Here is a 24,960-nt window from a genome sequence, read left to right as displayed (position 1 = left end):
AGAATGATAGTTTCCATGGATACTTTAGAGATATGGGCCCAAGCTTTTTCCACTGAAATGTAGATCAGAACTGTATCCAGGTATAGGGCACCATAAAGACTTCTCAGTGTTTCATGTTTGAAATCATTACTCATAATCTTTTGTTGCTCCAATGTTCGTAGAAACCTGGAAGTTTAATAGCAGATGAGACTCCCTAGGATTCACACAATGGCAAGCAATGACAAGCAACCACTTCTAATTGTATGATTACTGTCTCCCATTCACCTCGAATATATGACTAAACAGAACAACTGCCTCATCTACAATGACTGCCACGTCCTTGCCCTCTTCACAAAGTCTAAATCTATGTGTTTTTAGTATGCCGTCTCCCTACAGGAAAAGATGCTACTAAGATTTATAACTATATCAATAATAAAACATCTAGGACTCAGATCAATAAAAAATAGTGAATTGTTCCATACAAAATATCTTTGTATGATGATTCCTTCTCCTACCATTTGTTTTTCCAAAATGTAAAAATGAATTACTACTTATTCTTTATCCGATCACTTTAAGTAAATAGGATGTCTTAAAATTATTGGTAAGCAAGTTACATGCTGCTCTTAGTCCTTAATATGTTTTTTACGGACTTGGTACTAGGAAGATTACATTTATTTTTATGTGTTTTTCCCCCTCAAGTAACATCAGGCCAGAAAATGTGTTAGTCTCTTTATGCCTGGATATTCAGCAGTGTGCTGCCCCTTTGTTCCTCTACACACCAAGCCACAGGCTCTTCAGAACCTAAGGGGTGGATTCTCCCAGAGGTGAATCCCCTCTCACAGCACCTCAACCTAAGGCTGATTGGCATTGTGTTCTTTCTAAGTACCACTGGTACCCAAAAGAAAGTATTTATAAGGAGATGGAATTCTAAAAAAAAAAAACACATTCACCCAATTATGGCATTACACTTTCATACCTGGTATGCAATATCTTTAGGTATACCATCCCTACAGTATTTTATAGTATGGTATAGGTAGGGCAGGATATCTGGTGAAGTTCTCCTACCCTAGAGTCTTAAGTGCTTAATTGAGTTATCTGCACTTTTCTAATTCAAACGAACAGGTAGCAACTTGTAAAGACCTCTGCGCCATTTTAAAGATGGGTTATACATAAAATACCTTCCATGTTAGCATTCTTTTCTGAACATTGGGGTTACAAATAATTTTTTGTCCACCAGCATCAGCACTGGTTCCCCCTCTTTCTAGATCCCTTTTAATGCACTTTCAGTACTTCAAACCATACAAGCTGGTATTAACATAGTGATGAACATGACTTCTCTGGCTCTCCAGTTATAGGGAAGCTAACTAACATGCCTGATGTGTGAGACTGATGTTGCTTTAAATGGCCCACATTGCTTTACTTACACACAAAACATTGGTACAGGAGTGTTCCAGTAACATGACAGGAGCGCTGCATGGTTGGTTCTCACTATTAAATGGGTTATTCTAAAGTGTGTCAAGTCTATGGATAACCTATTGCTATCTTAAAGAACCTGACCTATATTACTTTCCTTCCCAGCCAATAACGTTTGCTTCTATGGCGAGTGCTCCTACTACTGTTCTACAGAGCATGCACTGTGTGGCAAGCCTGACCACTTGGAGGGCTCACTAGCTGCCTTCCTTCCAGACGCTACACTAGCTAAGAGGAAATCCTGGCGCAGCCCTTGGAGACGGTCCTATCATAAAAGTAAAAAGGCTGAGTGAGTATAAGATTTTTTAAAACATACTAGATCTTCTAAATATGTGCCACTTGTTGTTCTTTGGCATTAATGTTTATTGTTAATAGTGATATCAGGCAACTCTGTCACCTACAATATATAAAAAAAAAAACTTCTAGAAAATAGCCTCTGCAAAAGCAGATTCCTAAGGTTACATTCACACCTGAGCGTAGCGTTTTCGCGCGTTTTTTACCCCGATTTTACAGCGATTTTTACCGCAATTGTACCGCGATTTTTGTGCAGGCGTTTTTAGATTGAATAGAGACCATTGGAAAACGCCTGTAATCTGCCCTAAAAGAAGCTCATGTACTTTTTGAGCGTTGGGCGTTTTGCTCACAGCGTCAAAACGCTCAGATGTGAACAGGGGCCATTGAAATGAATAGGATTTGTCTTGTTGGGCGTTTTGAGAGCTGATCCTAGAGCAGAAAAACTCCCCAAAAACGCCCCAAAACGCCTACATGTGAACGCAGCCTAAAGTGTTTTTAAAAGCTAAACTTCTTTTTTTTTAGTTATGGATAGGGTAGGGAAGGGAAAAACTGCTGTCAGTTTATTTTTTGCTGTCTGATCCCTGTTGGGGAGATTTTTCTTTACATCTTGCTCCGGGGACAGAAGCGAAATTAAAGTAGAAGTCCAGTCAAATACTACCTAAGCTTAAACGCCCTCCTACCCCCATTATAAGTCTTATAATACCTACCCTGTAAAGGAAATATGTCTATATTTACCTATCCTGGGGTCACTCCAATCCAGTTATAGCATTGCAGCTGTTGTCAGTGATCTGTTCCCTACAACCGGCTACTGGGGAAATTATGTGACCGGAGCACCTCCAAAATAGGTAAGTATACGTATTTTTCCTTTATAAGGTAGATAGACTAAGGCTTGGCTGGGATGGGGCTGGGAGCAGATTTAAGCTTAGATAGTATTTGACTGGACTTTTATGTTAAGAGAAAATCTGAAAAAAGTAAAGTAAATTAAATTTTTAGACAATTATCACCACAACAGGTGACAAATTTGAATTTGTATTCACCTTCTGTCTCAGTGGCAATAACCACCAGAACAAATACTGGGGGTAGATCTCACTAACAGGGGCACGGGTAGCAGTAAAATATTTACAGAGGTTCTAACCCCCTCCCTGCTCTTTTCAAAACTCAAAAAGTTTTGGTTACACATGCACATTATCACTTACCTCTCTGGTGGCCAGCAAGTCCTATCTACGCTAGGGTGGCTGAAGAATCATCAGAAAAATGTACTATGTACATGAAACTTCTTTTCTAAATTCCCTGCCCTAACAATCACACACACTTAGCCAGTTTAAAGGATATGCAAACCCAATCGCTAAAATCTCATATAAACATTAAAATGTCATTTTAATTTCATAAGTCATTTCAATCATTTCAAATCTACAACTAACAATTCAATAATATCTGCTTATCCTGCCATGAAGGCCCTTTGTACAGGCACTTAACCTAGCCATACATTATTCAATTTTCTTTTTCAATTTCCTTTACCTTTCCTTTTGTAGTGCAAGAGTCTGCCTCATTGCATACAAATTAAAAGTGTTTAGGTTTGACTTCATATTATATTGTTTTGGTAAATCCAAAAGAGAATTGTACAAGAAAATTGTATATTGTATGTCCAGCCTTACTGTTATAAGGTGACAACACTCTGTCCTTATCTGCCAGTTGTCCTTCTGTGTTGTCACATGGGCCCCTGATGGAAACTACTAGCAGCTTCTTTAACACACATTAGGTAAGCATGGTCAACTGTTGTCACCTTTAACCGCTTGCCAACTGCTCACAGTATATTTACTGCGGCAGTCAGCCCCTCACAGGCAGAGTGACGTAGGTCTACGTCGCTCGCCTGTGAGGCTCTGGGGAGCGAGCGCGCGCCCACGGAGGCGCGCTCACGGACCCCCCCGCGCGTGTGACCAGCGGACCCGATGTCCGCCGGTCACTCGGCGATCGGCAGGGGAGAGGGAGAATGTCAGGCAGCTTGTGTAAACAAGCCACCTGTCATTCTCCTCGCTGTAAAAACACTGATCACATGGATCTACTATGTAGATCCGTTGATCAGTGTCCTTACAGCTCAAGCCACAGCCAATCACAGTAGAAAGCACGCCCCTAGGGACACACACAGCCCCTCCCTCCCAAATAAAGTTAACCCCTTCACTACCAGTGTATTTTTACAGTAACCGTGCATATATATAGCACTGATTACTGTAGAAATGTCACTGGTAACCCCAAAAGTGTCAAAAATGTCAGTCAAGGGTCCGATCTGTCCGCCCCAATGTCGCAGTACCGCAAAAAAAATCGCAGATCGCCGCCATTACACGTTAAAAAAAAAACACCAAAAATGACAGAAATCTTTCCCTTTGTTAGTAAACGCGATAACTTTTGCGCAAACCAATCAAAATACGCTTTTTGCGATTTTTTTTTTTTTTACCAAACATAGGTAGCATAAAACAAATTGGCCAAAAATTTTAAAAAATTTTGATTTTTACATTTTTTTGGGGGGAATTTCTTATAAAAAAATGTGAAAAATATTGTTATTTTTGCAAAATGTACGCTTTTTTTTTGTTTATAGCGCAAAAAGTAAAAATCGCACGGGTGATCAAATACCACCAAAAGAAAGCTCTGTTTGTGGGAAAAAAAGGACGGCAAATTAGTTTAGATACAGCGTCGCACGACCGCGCAATTGTCTGTTAAAGTCACGCAGTGCCGAATCGCAAAATACCCCCTGGTCGTTTAGCATGAAAATCCTCCGGGGCTTAAGTGGTTAAGAAACCCACACTGAAGTGCATGCATGTAGACAGGAAAAGGGACAATGAGACTGCAGTATGTCAGCAGCACTGAGATGCAACAAAAGTTAAAAAATAATTCTGTTTAAAAAAAAAAAAGGCATTTGTTTGAGGCAAAGTGCTTTAGAAAACTAAACGCCATTCAGTTAAGGCCCATTTACAATTATGCATTGTGATAACAGCATTTAATTTAATTTTATTGCCACTGCAATTCACTAAGGGAACAGTCATCTGCACAGTTATTCACTACTGTGCCTTGCTAAAATAGCGCATATCCCCTTTTGTAACATATTTCGAGTGTAACATGTTACTTTGGAGCAGCTGACTTCTCAACCCCACCACAACCACCATCTCCCCCCACACCCGCTGTTACATTTTAAAAACAGTATGGCTGTTCAGGAATCTGCCCATACGTTGTTCATTCTGTGAATGAATGAACTACAAGTACCGTCTTCCACGACTTGTAGTTCTCAAAGAAATGAGAGGGCACTGAAGAGTGTTATCATAATTTATTGATTTTTTCTGCATTTTAGTAACTGTCTGCCCATACAAGTGTTACAGGCAGACAGCTGTACTGAATGTCTGCAGAAGCCTTAAAATGAGCCTGCGATCTGCTAATTGTGGGTGCAATGCTTTACTGGCTGCAGTAAAAAAAATAATAATAAATGCACATTATTTACCAGCCAAATCATGTGCATCTATTATTTTGTTACAAAAAGGTTAACTTTAATGCTCATTAACACAATGCACTGGAATGGAAATAAATAAATTAGCCCTCAGGTTTTACATCTACTTTAAAACATACTGTACCTCTGTTACTAACCAATACTATTATGTGCTGACTGAGGATATATGTGGCATGGTACAGTAATAACAGAAGCTGCTGATAAACAAAAAAAAAAGGAAAGATCTTTTTCTCAAGTTGTCTTCCAGGACAGCCCATGAGACCTAGGGCTCCTCCTACCAGGACAGGAAACACATTCCAATCAAATAAAAGGCGTCACCCTAGTCCTCACCTTCAGTATTAGTGTTTCCTCCGGACGGGGGGTAACATGTTCCTAGGAACTGAAGCTCCTGGTCTCATGGAACTGTCCTAAAAAGACCGGGATTGAAAGATGCATCTTCTCCTAGCCCAAGTGCGGTACCCTTATTTGTTGCAATGGGGGCTGACCGCTTTGTCTCATGTATCTCGTGTTCCATAGGGGCAGGACCGTGGATGTCGTCAGTGGAATTGCAGGGGGAGTCTTCCCTGTTCGTGGCAGCGTCCTTGGAGCAGCACAGTGTACCCGTGACACCGCCAATTCAGCAGGGAAACCTGCAAGTTTGAATTTGGCGCCACGAGCGGAGGGGGCGGAACTCTGGCATTGCACTCTGGCCCCAGGAAGCGGCACGGGTCACTTCCAGGGCAGCGATGACATCCGCGGGCGCCGGAAACAGTAGTTCAGATTTCCTAAAGGCGCGAACAGGAGATATCTGGGCCGCCGGTGTAAGGTGAAGACCCAGCACAGGCTGCGGACCACCACACAGAGCAGGATGGATTCCAATACAGCATCCGCTCAGGAGGTAGAGGCAAGCTCTGGCACCGGCACCTCCCAGGTAAGCGATGGGGAATTTTCCCTTCCAGCATATACCTGTGGTGGTCTTTTCCCCTTTTCCCTTCTCTTGTAAGTTAAAATTGGGTCGGTAGAAGGGGGCACTATTTCTTTACCCTATACACACTGTGTGGGATGGTGAATTGGGGGTAATAACTAATTGTTTTTTTGTTATTATAGACCAAGGCTCAGGACAAGGTCCAGGTGCAGCCCCCCAAAAAGAAATGTGCAGTTTGCGGAACCAAGCTAAGTTCCACTTGGAGCAAAACAGTGTGCCGCACATATATAGATAATCTTGTTAAAGATGACCCTACTGTATCCACACAAAGGATGTTGACTTCAGTTAGGGATGAGCTAACCTCAACTTTCAGTTCATTTAGGACCCTTATGGATAAGTTACAAACTCCATTACAAGTTCCTGTACAATCCCAGGTCCTTACATGGGTGTCTAAACCAACACAACATGTGTATGAGGACAACACTAGGGAAGAATCAGAGTCCCCCCATTCCTCATTTAATGAGTCTGGATCAGGGGAGGAACCCAGAGAATCCTATGGGGGTTCTAGATTTAAGTTATCTCTTGATGATGTAGATGAACTACTTAAAGCAGTGTATGTCACACCGGAGATTGAGGAGGAGAAGGTGCAATTATCTAAGCATGATCTTATGTATGTAACTCATAAGAAGAATGCTAGAATTTTCCCTGTACACAGCTCCTTGCTAGATACAATCAAGCGGGAATGGGAAAATCCTGAAAGGAAACCATATTTTTCTAATCATTTAAAAAGGAGGTTTCCCTTTGATGACAGCAAAGAACAACCATGGAATAGGATTCCAAAACTAGATGCCCCTCTTGCCAAAATTTCAAAGGGTATAGATTTGGCATTTGAGGACATGGGTTCACTTAAAGACCCAATCGACAAAAGGACTGACATCATGTTGCGCAGAGCTTGGGAGGCCTCGGTCATGAGTCTAAAACCAGCTTTAGCATCCACCTATATAGCCAGACATTTGAAGTTGTGGCTTTCACAGATTCAATCCCACTTATTAGCTGGGACACCTAGGGATCAGATTGTTAAATCCTTCCTCCTTTTGTTTCAGGCAGTGGGGTTCTTGGCAGATTCCTCTGTTGAGTCAGTTAGAATGACAGCCAGAACCTCAGCCCTGGCAAATTCAGCCAGGAGAGGTCTCTGGCTTAAATCATGGTCAGGTGACGGTGCTTCCAAAGCACGCCTCTGTAGTCTCCCCTTTACAGGGGATCATCTCTTTGGCCCTGGACTAACAGAGGTTCTGGAATGTACTGCTAACAAAAAGAAGTCATTTCCAGAAAAGAAAAAATCCCCATATACCCGAAAGTTTTTTCAGGGCAGGGGCAAGCAGCAAGGGCCACGTGAGGCTCAGGCCTGGTACAAGAAACATTGGACCAGCCACAAAGGTAGGAGCAGGGGGGACATCTTGTTTAACCCTCCTCAGCACCCCGCCAAACCCTCCTTTCCCAAAGTGGGCGGAAGATTGAGGGTCTTCCTCCCACAGTGGAAGAAAATTACATCAAGCCCATTTATCCTAGATCTAATATCCACAGCGTACAGACTGGAATTCAATTCCCAACCCTTAGAGAGGATATTAATTACCAGTCTGCAAAAAGGATCCAGCCAAAGCAGCTGCTCTAAGTCTCCAGATTGGAGACTTAGTAGATCAGAGGGTTTTGATACCTGTTCCAAAGGAAGAACAGGGAAAAGGGTTTTATTCCCACATTTTTGTGATAAGAAAACCCTCCGGGAGTTATCGACTGATTTTAAATCTACGCAAATTAAATCTCTCAATAAGGTACAAACATTTTCGCATGGAATCAATTTATTCCATAAGAAACTTGTTATATCCAAAATGTTTCATGGCAACAATGGATTTAAAGGATACCTACTTTCACATCCCCATTCACCTGACTCATCAGAAATTCCTAAGACTAGCAGTGAAGCTGGGACTGGAGGTCAGACATTTTCAATTTCGGGCACTGCCCTTCGGATTATCCTCAGCTCCCCGGTTCTTCACCAGGGTCCTGGGGGAAGCTTTAGCTCCGTTGAGACTGAAGTCCATTATGATCATCCCCTACCTAGACAATCTCCTGGTAGTTGGCGGATTCAGGTCAGAAACTGAGGGAGGTCTCCATATAGTTCAGGAGTTCCTTGGGTCACTAGGATGGATGATCAACAAACAAAAATCTTGCCTAACACCCAGAAAGTGACTTATCTAGGGTACGAAATCTCCTCCCTGGATCAAAGGATTTTTCTCCCAAAACTAAAGGTAGTAAGGATGTTTCACATGGTAGCTTCCTTACAGACCAGCCAGTGGGTCTCACTCAGGGACATAACAAGAGTCATAGGCCTCATGACATCCTGTTTTCCAGCTGTCCCTTGGGCAAGGTCCCCTCCAATGGTTCCTGTTAAAGAACTGGGACAGACTTCCAGATTCCTTGGAACTAAAGGTGAAAATTCCCACCAGGGTAAAAAGAACCCTATGGTGGTGGAGATCACCTCTCCACCTTACAGAGGGACTAAACTGGGTTGTTCAAATATCTCAAAGAATAACCACAAATCTCTTTCGGATGGGGGGCCCATCTCCAGAACCAGTAGGCTCAGGGAGAATGTTCCCAACTGGAAGCTCTAACTTTGTCAAATCAAAAAGAGCTCATGGCAGTACAAAAAGCCTTAGAGATCTTTCAGATGGACATAAAGGGAAGTCATCTGCAGATTCAGTCTGACAATATAGCTACAGTGGCGTACCTCAACAAAGAGGGAGGTACTTGGAGTTGGGGGTTACAGAGCATAGCCCAGAAATTTTTTTCCTGGGCCGAACTGAACCTTGCCTCCATTTCAGCTATCCATTTGAAAGGGACTAAGAATGTCTTAGAAGACCACCTCAGCCGCCACCGGGTATGTCGGACAATTGGTCCCTCAACCCAAAGGACTTTGCAGAGATTGCAGCCAAATGGGGTCTTCCAGAGGTGGACCTTTTTGCAGACCAAACAAACAGCAAAACAAAAAGTTTTTTTTCCCTGAACCAATGGGATCAGTCCCTGGGGGTCGACGCCTTTACGAACCCCTGGTCTTTCAATCTCTGCTATGCCTTCCCTCCAGTCAGGCTAATATCAGAAGTCCTCCGGAAATTCTTCCAAGAGGATACAGAGCTGATTCTGATAGCTCCTTTTTGGCCCAAAAGGCCATGGTTTTCACGACTACAGGCCCTGACCTCCAAGCCTCCAATAGTTTTGCCCTGGAGACAGGACCTGTTGACTCAGGGTCCAGTGACTCATCCACACATCAGATCCTTGAACCTAACAGCTTGGTATCTGAAGAGCAGATACTAAGTTCCCAGGGATTCTCAGACAAGGTAATTAACACCTTGATCAATTGTCGAAAACCTGTCACGAGAGCCATATATTCCAAAGTATGGAAAAAGTTTAACTCTTGGATGGCTGAAAATCACAGGACATCTCCAGATGTACCATCTATTTTGGAATTTTTTCAAGACGGCATCGATAAGGGCCTCTCCCTTAGTACTTTGAAAGTGCAGGCTGCTGCCATTAGCATATTTCTTCAGTATTCCCTGCGGGAAAATCCCATTATAGCTAGGTTTTCAAGGCACTTGCCCGGACAAAGCCTGTAGTGGTCAGAACATGTCCAACTTGGAACCTATCTCTGGTCCTTCAAGCTTTAGTGACGGTCCCTTTCGAACCCTTGAAGGATTTAATGGAAAGACTACTCACTCTGAAAACTTAATTTCTAGTGGCAGTGACGTCAGCTCATAGAGTCAGTGAGTTGCAGGCTCTCTCAACTAGGGAGCCCTTTCTTATGGTTTTTGAAGATAGAATAGTGTTAAAAACAGATCCAGGGTTTTTACCTAAGGTAGCTACTTCCTTCCATAGAGCACAGGATATTGTACTACCTACCTTTTGTAGTTCTCCAAATAATGAAAAAGAAAAGAATTTTAGTTTTTGGATGTCAGAAGAACTCTTCTGGCTTACCTGGAGGTGACTAAAACCTTTAGGAAGTGTGATGCCCTATTTGTGCTTTTCATTGGTACACATAGGGGTGACAAAGCTTCAAAAGCCACCATAGCTAGGTGGATAAGACAGACTATTACAGAAGCCTATACAGCAAAGAATGTGGTTCCACCATTTATCAACGCACATTCAACAAGGGCCTTGTCCACGTCTTGGCCCGAAAGGGCTGGTGCCTCACCAGAGCAAATCTGTAAGGCAGCTTCCTGGTCTAACTTTTCGACCTTTGTTAGACATTATCGCCTGGACCTCCTCTCTTCTCAGGAACAGGCGTTTGGTCGAAAGGTGCTCCAGGCAGTAGTCCCTCCCTAGACTGGTAAGTTCCTGGCTCATCGTCTCATGGGCTGTCCTGGAAGACGACTTGAGAAAAGCTGAGTTAGACTTACCGGTAACTCCTTTTCTAGTAGTTTTCCAGGACAGCCGGATTCCTAACCGGTGTTGTCTTGTATTATGTATAATGTATATACAGTATATATATATATATATATATATATATATATATATATATATATATATATATATATGTTTTACAGGATGTCCTACGGTTCTCGAGAATACTGAAGGTGAGGTCTAGGCGACGCCTTTTATTTGATTGGAATGTGTTTCCTGTCCTGGTTGGAGGAGCCCTAGGTCTTAATCTGGCTGTCCTGGAAGACTACTAGAAAAGGAGTTACCTGAAAGTCTAACTCAGCTTTTTTATATAACATATTGTTCAATTAGCGCTGGGCTCCTACTAACCACAATAACAAATCTACAGTGCATCCGGAAAGTATTCACAGCGCTTCACTTTTTCCACATTTTGTTATTTTACAGCCTTATTCCAAAATGGAATAAATTCATTATTTTTTCTCTAAATTGTACAAACAATATCTCATAATGACAGCATGAAAGAAGTTTGTTTGAAATGTTTGCAAATTTATTAAACATAAAAAAAACATAAAAAGCACATGGACATACTGTAAGTATTCACAGCCTTTACTCAATACTTTGTTGAAGCACCTTTGGTATCAATTACAGCCTCAAGTCTTTTTGAGTATGATGCTACAAGCTTGACACACCTATTTTTGGACAGTTTATCCCCTTTTTTTGCAGGACCTCTCAAGCTCCATCAGTTTGGATGGGGAGTGTCGGTGCACAGCCATTTTCAGATCTCTCCAGAGATGTTCAATCGGGTTGAAGTCTGGGCTCTAGCTGGGCCACTCAAGGACATTCACAGAGTTGTCGATTGCCACTCCTTTGTTATATTGGCTGTGTGCTTAGGGTTGTTGTCCTGTTGGAATATGAACCGTCACCCCAGTCTGTGGTCCAGAGCACTCTGGAGCAGGTTTTCATCAAGCATGTCTCTGTACATTGTTGCATTCATCTTTCCCTCAATTCTGACTAGTCTCCCAGTTCCTGCCGCTGAAAAACATCTCCACAGCATGATGCTGCCACCACCATGCTTCACTATAGGGATGGTATTGGCCAGGTGATCATCAGTGCCTGTGTAATAGTGCTGGTGGCTGAGCCTGACATGCAGAGGTAGCCTCGTGGGATCCGGTAAAACAGGAACACGGACGGGTCACACTGGTGGTAGACATGGGCTAGCCTGAGGTGCGGAGTCTAAGTGACAGCAGGTCTTCACCAGAGCCTCTGATGGTGAGTATGGATTTTGCTGCGTGCTGAACACCAGGTCGCGGTCCTCAGGGTTGCCACACCATGAGGTGAACAAGTCCAGAACCGGAAGCAGATAAGCCGACAAGGATAAGGCAGGAGAGTGGTCACAGGAACAAGCCAAGGTCAGGGCGGGCAGCAAGCAGACGAAGTATAGGACAAGCCGGGAGGTCGATCAGGAAGTCAACAGGAAACACCAGGTTCAGGATCAGGAAGTACAGGTAAAGCTGCAGAAAAGACAGCAAAGACACAGTGCTGCTGAGGTGTTTAAATAAGGCAGCCTGTTGCCAATTACTGCAATTCTGCGCTAGGTTAACCCCTAAGTGGCAGATTCATGACAGCACTTCAGTGTGCACAGGGAACGTTCCTAACAGCCTGGTTTTCTCCAGACATGGCGCTTGCCATTCAGGCAAATAGTTCAATCTTTGTTTCATCAGACCAGAGAATTTTGTTGCTCATGGTCTGAGAGTCCTTCAGGTGCCTTTTGGCAAAACTCCAAGCAGGCTGTGATCTGCCTTTTACTGAGGAGTGGCTTCCATCTGGCCACTCTACCATACAGGCCTGATTAGTGGAGTGCTGCAGATATGGCTGTTCTTCTGGAAGGTTCTCCTCTCTTCACAGAGAAATACTGGAGCTCTTTCAGAGTGACCATCAGGTTTTTAGTCACCTCCCTGACTGAGGCCCCTCTCCCCCCAGTGCTCAGTTTGGCTGGGCGGCCTTCTCTAGGAAGAATCCTGGTGGTTCCAAACGTCTTCCATTGACGGATGATGGAGGCCACTGTGCTTACTGGGTCCTTTAATGCTGCAGACATTTTTCTGTACCCTTCCCCAGATCTGTGCCTCCATACAATCCTGTCTCAGAGGTCTACAGACAATTCCTTGGACATGCACTGTTAACTGTGGGACCTTATATAGACAGGTGTGTGCATTTCCAAATCATATCCAATCGATTGAATTTACCACAGGTGGACTTCAATCAAGTTGTAGAAACATCTCAAGGAGGATCAGTGGAAACAGGATGCACCTGAGCTCAATTTCGAGTGTCATGGCAAAGGCTGTGAATACTTATGTACATGTGATTGTTTCGTTTTTTATTTTTAATAAATTTGCAAAGATTTCTAACAAACTTCTTTCACATTGCCATTATGGGGTATTGTTTGTAGAATTGTGAGGAAAATAATGCATTTAATCCATTTTAGAAAAAGGCTGTAACATAACAATGTGTAGAAAATGAAGCGCTGTGAATACTTTCCAGATGCACTGTAAATCAATAAAAGTCAACTCCTTGCTGCTTTAAATTTGCTACCTGAGCACCTGTTGCCTTTACCAGGTACCGTGCTTAATGGCTGGTTGCTTTGTGTATTGAACTAGTGCTTGGTTACGCATAGAATTTTTATTCCTTCTCCTTGTCTTGCCAAGTTAACCCTTCGTAGTACCTGGGCTTTATACTCAACGCATGCCTTACAGACCCTGGTTCTTTTGATACTCCAGAACCAACATGTATCCCTTTGAATAACTTCAGACAAGGCCCCGAACAGTTGATGCATCTTTACTCAATGTGAACAGAGTTCAATTCCTAGCCCTAACTACAACTGAATAGCTGCCCAGGCATACCTCCAACTCCATCTTGGCATTTCCCATGCTTGAATGTTCTCTGGAACCCAGGGTTCTCTAACGGACTGAAAGGTGCAGTAGTCCCCTTTAACAGCATGTATAGCTCCAAGTGGGCAAGAGTAAGGAAAAATGGCTCCCAACCCAGCCCAGCCATTTTTAATTTTCAATAATTTTTGAGTTTTCAGAAAAGGTATAACAGTGCATACTCGGCTCAACCGTACAAATTGAAGGCAGTATAGAACAAAGTAAACATAAAACATGAAATATGCATATACAGATATCGGTAACAGCAGGAGTCAGAGGAACATGACAATAGAAGCAATAATAGATCGACCAAGTTAAAGTAGGTACAGAGCCCCCGCTCCATAACACTAAGGAGCGGACGGTCCGGGTCCCCCCCCCCCCGGGCGCCCCTACGGGAACACACTGCGCCCCCGGGGGGAGGCAGCCCCCAACCCCCACCCTCAATCCAGTGTGCCTAACTAGGGGAGGCGACATACTGCTATCAGTGCACTGACGGAAAAAAGGAAAGTAAGGAGAAGAGGAGAGACAAGATAGAAAAGAGGGATCCAAAGAGCATAGAAAAGCAAAGAGAAGTATCAAGGAGGGGACGGGGGGCGGGGAAAGAGAGCAATAGCGGCTGGGTAGATGGGAAAGGTCGACATCCAGGTCCAGCACCCCCCAAGGGGATGAGCCCCCAGAGCTCGCGGTCCGAAGGGACCAAGGCGCTTAAACCCCCCCTAAGAGGGGCTGGCCAAATATCGGATCCAAGGGTCCCAGGTCTTATCAAACACTTTCATCTTATCATTCAGTAATGCTACCATCCGTTCATTTATCATGATCCAGGTCAGTTTGGCTTTGAGCAGCTCGAACGGTACTACAGGGGTGCGCCATGATCGTGTGATCGCAGTTTTAGCGGCTGTAAACACAAAAGCTATAAGACGTTTGTTATGTTTAGGTGCCCCTGCAATCGGTTTTCCCAAAAGAGGTTGTTGGGGGTCTTTCACCAGGTTGACTTGCGTCAATGAATAGATAAAGTTATAGACACGGATCCAAAATCCACGCACCTTTGAGCAGGTCCACCAGATGTGGAGGACCGTGCCTACTTGTCCGCATCCCCGAAAACAATTGGGGGATGCAGTGCAAACCGCCGCTACCAACCTGACCGGGACCATGTACCATCTTAGGAACACCTTGTAATTAGCTTCTATTAAGGAGGTGTTGAGTATTGATCTAGAATTAAACTGTGCTAGAGAGTTCCAATCAGCTCGGTCCAGTCTCTCATCCAGATCCTCCTCCCAGCACAACGTATATGACAGTTTAGTGGCATCACCGTGCAATATATTATAGATCGTGGATATATAACTCTTTTGTTTATCCGGCTTGTCTCTGGCCCGTAACCACATCGCATGATGAATGGGAACCCGCAGGTGGGCCGCCTCCAAGTGCATCCAGATGGGGAGAGGATCCCGGGAGTGAAAGCAAATCAAGTGGGCCAATTGGGCTGCATAGTAGTATTTGCCCAGGTCTGGGACCCCCAAACCCCCTTTTAGCTTCGGGGTAAAAAGAGTGCGCCTATTCACCCTGGGCCTCTTGTCCCCCCAAATAAACCGAACAACTGTCCCCTGGAATTCTCTAAGATCAGACATGTTAAGCATTATAGGTATAGTGTGGAACAGGTACAACAGTCTAGGCAATATATTCATTTTTCCCGAATTCAACCTTTCCGAAACACAATGGGGGGTTGGCTGACCACAGCCCAGCCATTTTTAGATCTTCAGTGCTGTGGAAGTTTGAATGACAATTGTTTAATCATGCAAATGGATTTTATTTTATTTTTTCAGACAGATAGAGCTTTTTTGGTGGAATTTGATAATAACAATTTTTATTATTAAAAGATAAAGATCAAAAATTTTCAAAAAACCTTGCTTTCTGTTAAAAAAATGTCAAATAAAAATGCAGGAACAGTACAAACACCCACAAAATTACCCCTTTTTGAAAAGTAGACACGCCAAAGTTGGAAATGAAGAAACATGCTAGTATTGAGGTAATTTAAGCAGAAGCCGACACCTATGACATTTTCCATGACTGTAGATTACATAGATTGCTGAATTTGGCAGATTTACCCCAAATGTTGTATACTCTTGTGTACTGCCAACTGCTGTTACTGTAAGCTTTATTGATGGTTCATCAGCCTAAGTTTATTATGTAGTAACCAGAGCACCCCACCTGAAACTGGAGTAAGCCTGGGTTCACACTTGTGCAATGCAGAGACCGTATGTGATTCGCACAGGAATCGCACTGCATTCCTGTGCACATCACATGCAATGTTGGTGCAGTGCAATTTCAGCCATACATTTTTTATGTAGCATCTCCTGCATTCAAGCTTTAGAGATAGAAGTTGTCTAAGCATCCTTCCACTCTGGAAAGTGGGGGCTTACCTGCGTGCCAAAAAAATGCTTGTCTGCCTATTTGAGTGAAAGACCTAGTGGGTGGATTGGGAAACTGGTTTACAGAGTGTCAAAGGAAGCTGAGAAACTTAGTAATCTTCAGCTGAAGATGAGTGCTCTTGCAGTTAGTACTGCCATAGATAAATAGTATCTAGAAAAAATGCAAAGAGATGTTTTCCTTCCAAGATCATGTAGAGCAAATGTTTGTGATACAAGGAGTCTGCAGTTCAGCACCATAACTAGGGTGCCCATGCAGAAGGCTAAATAAACCAGCATAGTTAAAAATAAAAATTACAGCCATTTGACCATACCTTCTGCGCTACTTCTACCGGGTGCAATCACATGCAGGAGTCAACAATATGACTGAATTAAAGAATAAATATGATGGCCACAATATGAAAAAAATTATTTCTCAAAATGTGGAAACAATATATGAATGCTGAAAACAGCGTGGACGATTATTCTACTGTCAGAGACGGCATAAAGGCCACATCAAAGAAGAGATCCGCAGAGGGATCTTGATTCAAACAAAAAGGTTCCAGTGCGTCAGTTGGATTCAGCAGAGGAAGGGGGAAAAAAAATAACCCATGTATTAGAGGTGATCCCCAGCAGACAGCTAAACAAGACCAAAAGAAGTCCCTTCTCAAAAAAGCCAAACTGAATTACGATCTGTGGTATGCTTGCATACATACAGGAACCCAACTTCTCTTTGCCAGAGATACTGTAGATTTGAAGGCTAAACAAATCAAGCTAATGGTTAGGACCAAAACGAATCTCACACTTTCAATAGGTATTACCATACCCTTTTTCTTACCTTCAATCTTCCTGTGTTGGCACATTTCCATTAAGCCCTCTCGGGTCTTCTGGATTATAGTGTCATTGCCCCAGGGGCTGTGGTGGAACAATTTTGGGTTACTTTTTTCTCCAATGTATGCTTTGTCCCATACACAAGGGGAGCATTCATACTGAATCTCAAGTTCTGAACATCTGAATCGAGAAATTCCACGTGGAATCCATCAAATTTGTCATCACCTCCCTTCACTAAAGAGACTTTCTAGCTGTGGACATCAAGGATATGTACTTGTGTGTTCCCTCTATCCAGCACACATATGTATCCTATGTTTTGCTGTGGATCCCTCTACAATTTGTGGTCCTGACTTTTACCTCTCGTCTGCACCTTGGGTGTTCATTAGAGTGCTAACCTTACTTTTAGCTATATCTGACTCCTAGTTCCAAAGTGGAGGAAGCTGTTTCTTGACGGAGGCACCCAGGCTGGGTGCTAGGTGGTCCGTCACATTTGGTGGCAGCGATGGGATCTGCTTCCTCCCTACGTCCAGTCCAAACCACCATCAGGACCCACTATTGGGTGATATCGACAAAGTGTTTCAGGAGCCGGTGACCATAGAAGCGGAGTTCCAGTGGCAAATGCAAGAGATGCTCACCCAGTACAGAAAGCCTGGTTCTATCCAGGACATGCTGGAATTGAGAGACGTGATCCGCCTGGGAGCTCTGGATGGAGTCTCTCCAAATGAAGCAAGACTATCATGGAAAGGTCCTCCCTACATTCATAAACTGGTACTGGCTGCATTTGGACTTGTGTATACCATTCCTAGGACAGCATCCTCGGGAGGAATGGCTGACGGAGCTGGATAGACTGGTCCAGACATAAATGGTGCTGAACTCTGGGCAATGGTATGCTAGCCAAGTGTGTTTGTGGCTGAAGAACAGAAATCTCATAGAAGACTATGACTACAGTGGCCTGGGATTAATATTTTAGATGCTTCAGGAGGATCCACATTTTGGTAGTGCAACAGAGTGGAGATGGGAGGACAGCTGGGATTTTAGGGTGTTGGAACTTCCCAGGGAGCTTGGATTGAGAAGTGACTTGAACTTTATAGTTACACAAGAATGGGAGCTGGAACAAGCATATAAATTACTATTGGACTAAGCTCAACAGTATGCCCCAGTACCTATGGATGTTATGGATTATGAGTCAACCCTGGAAGTGCTGGCACTGGGCCCAAGTGCAAACAGCCGTGCCCTAGACTTTCAGCAATTCCAAAGACTGGGGATTTATTAGACTTTTCTGCTGAGGAGGAACAACCCAGTGAGCCTCTGGCAAAACAGCTGGCATCAAGTCAGAGCGCTGCTGACTTCTGCTTACAACAATCGGTGGCCCTAAAGGGTTTGTGCGAGGCCACCAAATTTTAAATTTGGTTCCCAGTGGAAGAGCTGGCATCAGGGCAGAGCACCACTGACCTCTGCCCAGCACCCACAGCGCTTTCAGAGCTCCAGGGAGCGAGGGCAGGCAGCCCTTCTCCCCAGCAACAGGCTGATGCCAGACATTGGGTCCAAGACCTCTGACCCACACCTGCAGCAGTTCCGGAGGCCCAGGGTGAGAAGGTGGCAGTTCCTCTTCCCCAGTGTCAGTTAGAGATGCAGGGAGGAGAGGAAGGCGTGCTCACTCCCCAGCAGCAGTCTGGGATGAAGGTAGGAGAGGAAGCCATTCCCCCTCCCCAGCCGCCGGCCAAGGACCAGGGAGTGGTTGTTGTCCTGCCACCCCAGCAGAAGATCCACAGTTTGGGAGAGAAGGTGGTCATGTTTCCTCTCCAGCGGCATATTCACAGTCTGGGAGGGGAGGTGGTCGTCCTCCCTCCCCAACAGCAGAGCCAGAGTAGGACATTATTCTTCCATTTCTTTGTTCAGTTCCAGTTCACCAAAAGGAAATTTACCTACATTTTCTGGATGTAGTGTGGGCAGTGGGAGTCTATTTCTTAGTCACTGCTTCTTCAGGAAGACTGATTCCTTTTGCATTCTGGATAGACCCCATAGGGGTACCTGGCTGCCACCATCTTTGGGTGACATAGGCAGACCATCATCTAAACTAAGGGTCTGTGAGTGCTACTTCTCTTTTTGGCATCAGGCAACTTTTCCCAGTTTGCAAGGCTACCATCTGATCTTTTGTTTTAGTTCATACATTTTGACCAGGTAGATATTTACGTTTCATCTTATGCAAGCTTTGGATGTCAGGTCCTTGAAGCAGCTCTTTAAGTTATTGTCTTTCTATGGCCGGTTAGCTTTTGTTGCTCATCCCTCTTCTGGATTGCTTTTGGACATTCCGACAGTCTATGAATTGTTGTGTCCCTTAATGGACCATAAAGAAAACAGTTTTTGTAGGTTATCTCTAAATCTTTTTCTTCAAGTCCGTTGAGGAACACAGATACCCCCCTGCATATTTTTCACGGTTGTGAGAAAGGTTATCCTGTGCTGGCCAATGGCTTTTTGTTGCCAGTGTCCATTTCTGCTGTAGAGGGCAGTGTAACCTAACAGTCCGAGTCCACCAATGGAGTCCTAGAAAAGGATTATACGGCAAATACAAAAATATTTGCAAGCAAACTATAAAGTACCTTTACAAAGAAAACACTTCACCATTTACAGACTTTATTTGAAAAAATGTTTTTAGACAAAACCCAAATATAATACTTAGCATTTTTTTTCTTGCAGTGCAAAACATAAATGGTGGAAAATAATAAATACTGTATGCACTGTATGTGGCATGTATACAAAAGACCCACAATCTCACTCCTATATTGATGGTACACATTTTTTTTTTAAAGGATTCGCTGCCACCTGCTGGCTGTACATTCTAATTGTTAGGATTTTTCTTTTTAAACAAAGAAAGGGTGAGAGAGATTTTTTATTATTATTATTATGAATTTCTTATGTGTTACTGTATAAAGTGATCAAAACAATGTTGATTTTTGCAAATATATGAAACATTTCCAGTGACAATACATAAATAAGAAGATAAAATGGGAGAAAGAGTCCATTCCAAGCATGGAGACAAGTGAATTTATAAAATTGATAAAATTGTTTCCACATTTAGAGATCAAAAGGGATCTTCCAAACTTAAATAAGGTGGGTGCATAAATCTTCTCAAAGACAGTAGTCCAAGCAAAAATAGTTTTTAGATATACACAAATTTTAAATGTAATGGTTGGAGACAAATGTTTTAATGATTTTGTGCACAGAAAGGGTAAACTGCTCATTTTGCACAGGGGATGATGGGTAAGGTGATATACTTCTCTTTTTGCCTGCTCCCTTGGCAACCAACACCCTTCTCTGCTGTCCTGAGTTGTGGCTGCTGGACCTGCAATGTATGGGATGAAATCAGGAGCTGCAACTGGTCAGAGGAGGAAATGAAAAACTAGTGAAAATTGAGTTAAGTATACGTATTACCTTATTTATCATCACCCAGGCAAAATGAGCAGGTACCCCTTGCAGTGAAGAGGGGGACCCACTGAAAGGGTAAAGATTTTTCACCCCCACAGTTTTAAAGTTATTCTTATTTTTTTCGAAGTATTGAAATCCTAAATATTTGTGAAAGGCTCACTATGTACAACCGAGTAAAGTCAAAAGCTGGGAGATCCAAAGAGAGCATGTTAACAAAATGCATAAATAGTATGTTACCTTCACTGAAAACTGCAAGTCCAATCAGTAGATCCAGAATTATAAGTAGCTTTGGTTATATGCAGAGCTTGACTTTTCATGTAAAGTCAAACTTAGTCCTGACCCCACCCTCCTCCTCAACTTCTCTTTTGGATCTTTATTTAGGTTAACAAAAAAAAGTATATATAACGCACAAAAAAATGGGGCAAATTCGAAGGACCAATTGGCCCTTTTTCTGCCATCACTTGTTTGTATGTTTCTATTAGTGGTCTTATTGACTAGTAAACAGGCTCATAAAACTAAATATCAGCATTCCATATCCCTGGACAAATTTATCATTGTAACATTTGCCTTACAATGAAGGTAAACTCTTCTTAAGCTGGGTACACACCACACAACTTTTGTTGGTAGATTTCCTTTAGATTTACCTCCAACTATGTATTGCAAGGGCCTGCCTCATTGAATTCAAATTGAAAGTGTTTAGGTCTGACCTCCTATTATATGGTTTTGGTAAGTCTAAAGGAAAAAATCTAAAGAAAATTGTACAGTGTGTACAGGGACATAGTCTTTCTGTTATCATATGCTCAGTTTGAATTTTCATGGTTTATGTGAACTTTGACTGCTATAGTTATAGATCTCATTGTGTCGTATGTTTTTTGTTTAGCTGGGAACTGAATCCCAAATACTGTGACACAGTAAAAGTGACCCCACCCTACAATGAAGGAACCCGACTTCTTGACTTAATAGATCTATCCATCTTGGACTTTTTCATGGGTATGTTAATAAAATGAATTTTTTTTTCAGATATATTTGTATAGAAAAGACAAAAACATTAAACAGAGAGAACCCAATTTTCTGAATTTAAAGAGGATCTTCAGTCAGTTAACTAATAAATTAAACGGCAGCAGCTACAAAAAATGAAATGATACCCCTGATATGGCTTTCTTCTTTGCCCCTGAAGAATGGAAACAAGTTAACACCATTCTACCCAGGAAAAAAATATTTTTCCAGCACAGGGAATGCCCAAATAAATTCAATACATTCTGGGAGCCATGATTCACAAATCCTGGATTAAAGCCCCGTACACACGTACCGATTGTCGGCCGTAAATATTCGGCCGCCGACCGATCGGCCGATTGTAGGCTTGTTAGTATGATGCTGCCGACAGCGCATTTTTGGCCGAACAGAATCTGTCGTGTAGACATTAAAATATTTGTTGGCCGTCACCAGAACGGCCGATTGTTCGCCAGTCGGTACAGATTTCGGCCGACAGACAGCAGATTAGCAAGACTGGGCATGCTCAGAAAATAAAAAAGACAAGGAAAAGTTAACCATCACATGACATCACTTCTGCAGTCGGCTGTTGTTGGCCGACAAAATTCGTGTGCAGTCTTTTGCAGTTTTCAACAGACACGACAGCCCTGGACAAAAGACGGCCGATCGTTCGGCCGACGATCGCTACGTGTGTACGGGGCTTAACACCAACAGCCCTTACTATGCAACAACTATTCCAACAGATACAACATTTTAGCCTTTTAGAACTTAGTACTGAGGTAGAACTGGTTAAAGTGTAACTCCACTTTTGTTGGGAGAAAATATGTCCCTCTGGATGATCTACGTAGATTACAAGGATCATAATAAACTTTGTTGCAGATTCCTACCTTTTGTTATTCTGAAGAAATCATTATTTGTTCCTATGTTCCTCTGTGCTAAGTGGGTCTAATGGGAGTGGTTTCATAATTATCAATCAGCTGTGCAGCTGCTGAGCACTAATGGGGAAAGCTGCTGGGCCTGCATCCCTTTAAACATGTTCCTATTGGGAGTATCTCACCATTTTGCATTGCATTTCCAGAAAATTACAGCGGCTGCAGATTGAAAAGGAAAGGTTATTTTTAATAATGTTGAATTACAATATATGTCGCAATTGTATACGCTATATTATTTTTTCTTTATTTGTTATTTTTTTCCTCACAAAAGTGGAGTTATCTATTAAGTTTATAATGTTCTTAAATGAACTGAACACAAGGTAACATCCTGCAAATTACTTCTACTCTCTGTGAGCCTTGTTATACAGTAGGTAGTAGTTCGTTGACGTATAATACGCTGAGGTAATTTAAGATCCCCTTGGGTATGTTCTAACTTATAAAAGTTTGTATGATAAATTGAGAAGTATTATACCTGCAAATTAATATGTTTAGAAGCTGCTATACTGTATACTCACACTGGGTATACACTAGTAGATTTTTAATTAACATTTGTACAAATGTAGTTCAAATTTTCATTTGTTTTTAACATTTGATTTGGGAGGGAATGGACTTTACCAAATGAAGAATACATTTACTGTTAAAAATTAAATTGTTGAGAAAAGTTTTCTATTCCTACTTCTTCAAATTTTCTCATCACTGCGGTCAGAAAATCAATTTGACCCCACTAACAATTAGAAAATCGAGTGAACAATCCTAAAATTAATTTTTGAACAAAAATCTGCTAGGGCATACCCAGTTTAAAGTGGTTGTAAACTTTGTTACACCACTTGTACCTATAGGTAAGCCTATAATAAGGCTTACCTGTAGGTACTGTAAATATCTCCTAAACTTGCACAGTTTAGGAGATATTAAGAGTGCATGCAGCCAATGACATAATCGGCGCATGCGCTCTGAAGGTCCGGCTTACAGTGCTGGTACTTCAGAGCCCATGCCACAAACAGACAGCTCCCACGCGCATGTGTGGGAGTGATGTCATCATGGATCTGGCCACTTACAGCGCCTGAGCCCGCAAACTCGAAAGAAACACCGGGGAAGATGTCAGCCATCCCAGCGGTGAGCAGGCACTTCTGCAAGGGCTTCATTCTAGGGTAAGTATTTCATAATGAGCTAGTATGCAGTGCATACTAGCTCATTATGTCTTTGTCTTACAGGTTTTTGTTTTGTTTTTTTCATCCAGGGGTTTACAACCTCTTTAAGCTGTGATTTCCTATGCTATACAATACTGTAATTATAATATTGTACTCTTGTCACCTAGATTTTAAAAAATATTTTCCTGTTTTAAGGATTTTTATATATTGTTTTCACTTGGTGATCCTTCCAGTAATACACTTCCTGTCCTTGAGTGACAATAATTACTGTTGTACTCACTGTACTGTATCTATGGAGGAGCAGAAATATCACACTAGGCATCTTATATGGACTAAAACACATCTTACCTTCCTCATTTTTATTATAATGATAGCTTGAAAGCTGATAACATTATCTGGGATTTCAGTTCCGTATGCAGTAAGCTACTTTGACATTAGATTTCTATCAAGCTCCACATGCACTATTTCTGTGCTTGCAGAAAATGTGCTTAGCCTGAAAAAAAGAAAACTAAAGCAGCTACCACATCTAAGGACTAGTAAGATTCAATACAGTATACAGTATTCAATATTTATTCTTGGGATAAGATATCTATTTAAGATATTTTCCTCCAAGTGGATCTCTTTGACATATTGGGGTTTATTTACTAAAGCTAGAAAGGGAAAAATTAGTCACAATTCTGCAGAGAAAGAGCTTGCAGGTTTTATTGCTAAAGCTTAATTAAACAAGCTGAGGTTAGAATCTGATTGGTTGTGACTAATTGTGACTAATTTTGCCCTCTCTAGCATTAGTATATAAACTCCATTGTATATACCTTAACAATATCACATCCAAATAGTTTGTCTTTAACCTACTATGCCATTATTTATTCTATTCCACAAAAGGCAACCAAGACCGACACCATTATGAGACATTTGAGAAGTTTGGAAATGAAACATTCCTCCTGCATTTGGACAATGGAAGAGGGTAAATAAATATGATGAGTTTTCAATAAAATGCATCTTCATTTTTACTTTTACTAAGATGATAATGTGTACAGTGGACACATGCAGCAATAAGAATGTAAGCAAATAGAAGATTGAAACAAAAAGGTCACCTTGGCTATAGAGCTAATCAATTTGGGTAGAGCATGGAAAAAAGGGTAAACAAGTATAGGGAAAGCGTGTCAGTTAAAGTGGAACTTCAATCAGGAAATGTAAGTAGCTAAAAAAGTATAGCTATGTACAGTGCCTTGAAAAAGTATTAGCTAAAAAAGTATAGCTATGTACAGTCCCTTGAAATTTTCAACATTTTGTCATGTTATAACCAAAAACGTAAATGTATTTTATTGTTATTTCATGTGTAGCAGGTGCCCCACATCTCCTGGCTCCGTGCCAAGCTGACCGGGGCTCTCACTAAAGGGAGAAACACAGCTTGTACGTTTCTGCATGTGAATTTCCCCCCTCCCTCTCCTCTTCTCACTCAGAGAGAGCTGCTCACTCTGCTTCCTCATTTGCAGGGGGAGGGAAAGGACACCATCTTGTCTGCCTGGGGCTAGGCAGACCACCGAAAGGAGGGAAAAAGAGAGAGTTGTGTCCAGAGAGGCTGCTGTGATCCTTGGAGTTGATTGCGGCCTACTGTGACATACAGTGCCACCACTGTTCCAGCCCACTAGGACGGGATCTGCACCACCACGCCAGAGGTCTCCCTGCATTATAGCTGATGGCAGAGACACAATGCCGATAGCTGAAACGACTGACTGAAC

At 42.4% G+C, this 24,960-nt stretch overlaps 1 protein-coding gene across 2 annotated transcripts in view; it reads left to right on the top strand.

Annotated features, from left to right (window-relative positions):
* LOC309562062 (extracellular serine/threonine protein kinase FAM20C-like) overlaps positions 1-24,960 on the top strand; it is a 126,356-nt gene that overhangs the window by 59,945 nt on the left and 41,451 nt on the right. For both annotated transcript variants that reach the window (XM_082266176.1, XM_082266177.1), the window contains 3 exons: positions 1,558-1,738; positions 21,029-21,138; positions 24,101-24,182. In XM_082266176.1, the coding sequence (XP_082122302.1) occupies positions 1,558-1,738; positions 21,029-21,138; positions 24,101-24,182 (373 nt within the window). The remainder of the gene's footprint in view (positions 1-1,557; positions 1,739-21,028; positions 21,139-24,100; positions 24,183-24,960) is intronic.

The sequence above is a fragment of the Pelophylax lessonae genome (assembly GCF_965119305.1).
Source record: "Pelophylax lessonae genome assembly, chromosome: 8".
Taxonomy (NCBI): Eukaryota; Metazoa; Chordata; class Amphibia; order Anura; family Ranidae; genus Pelophylax; species Pelophylax lessonae.
This window is presented reverse-complemented; position numbering and strand designations above follow the sequence as displayed.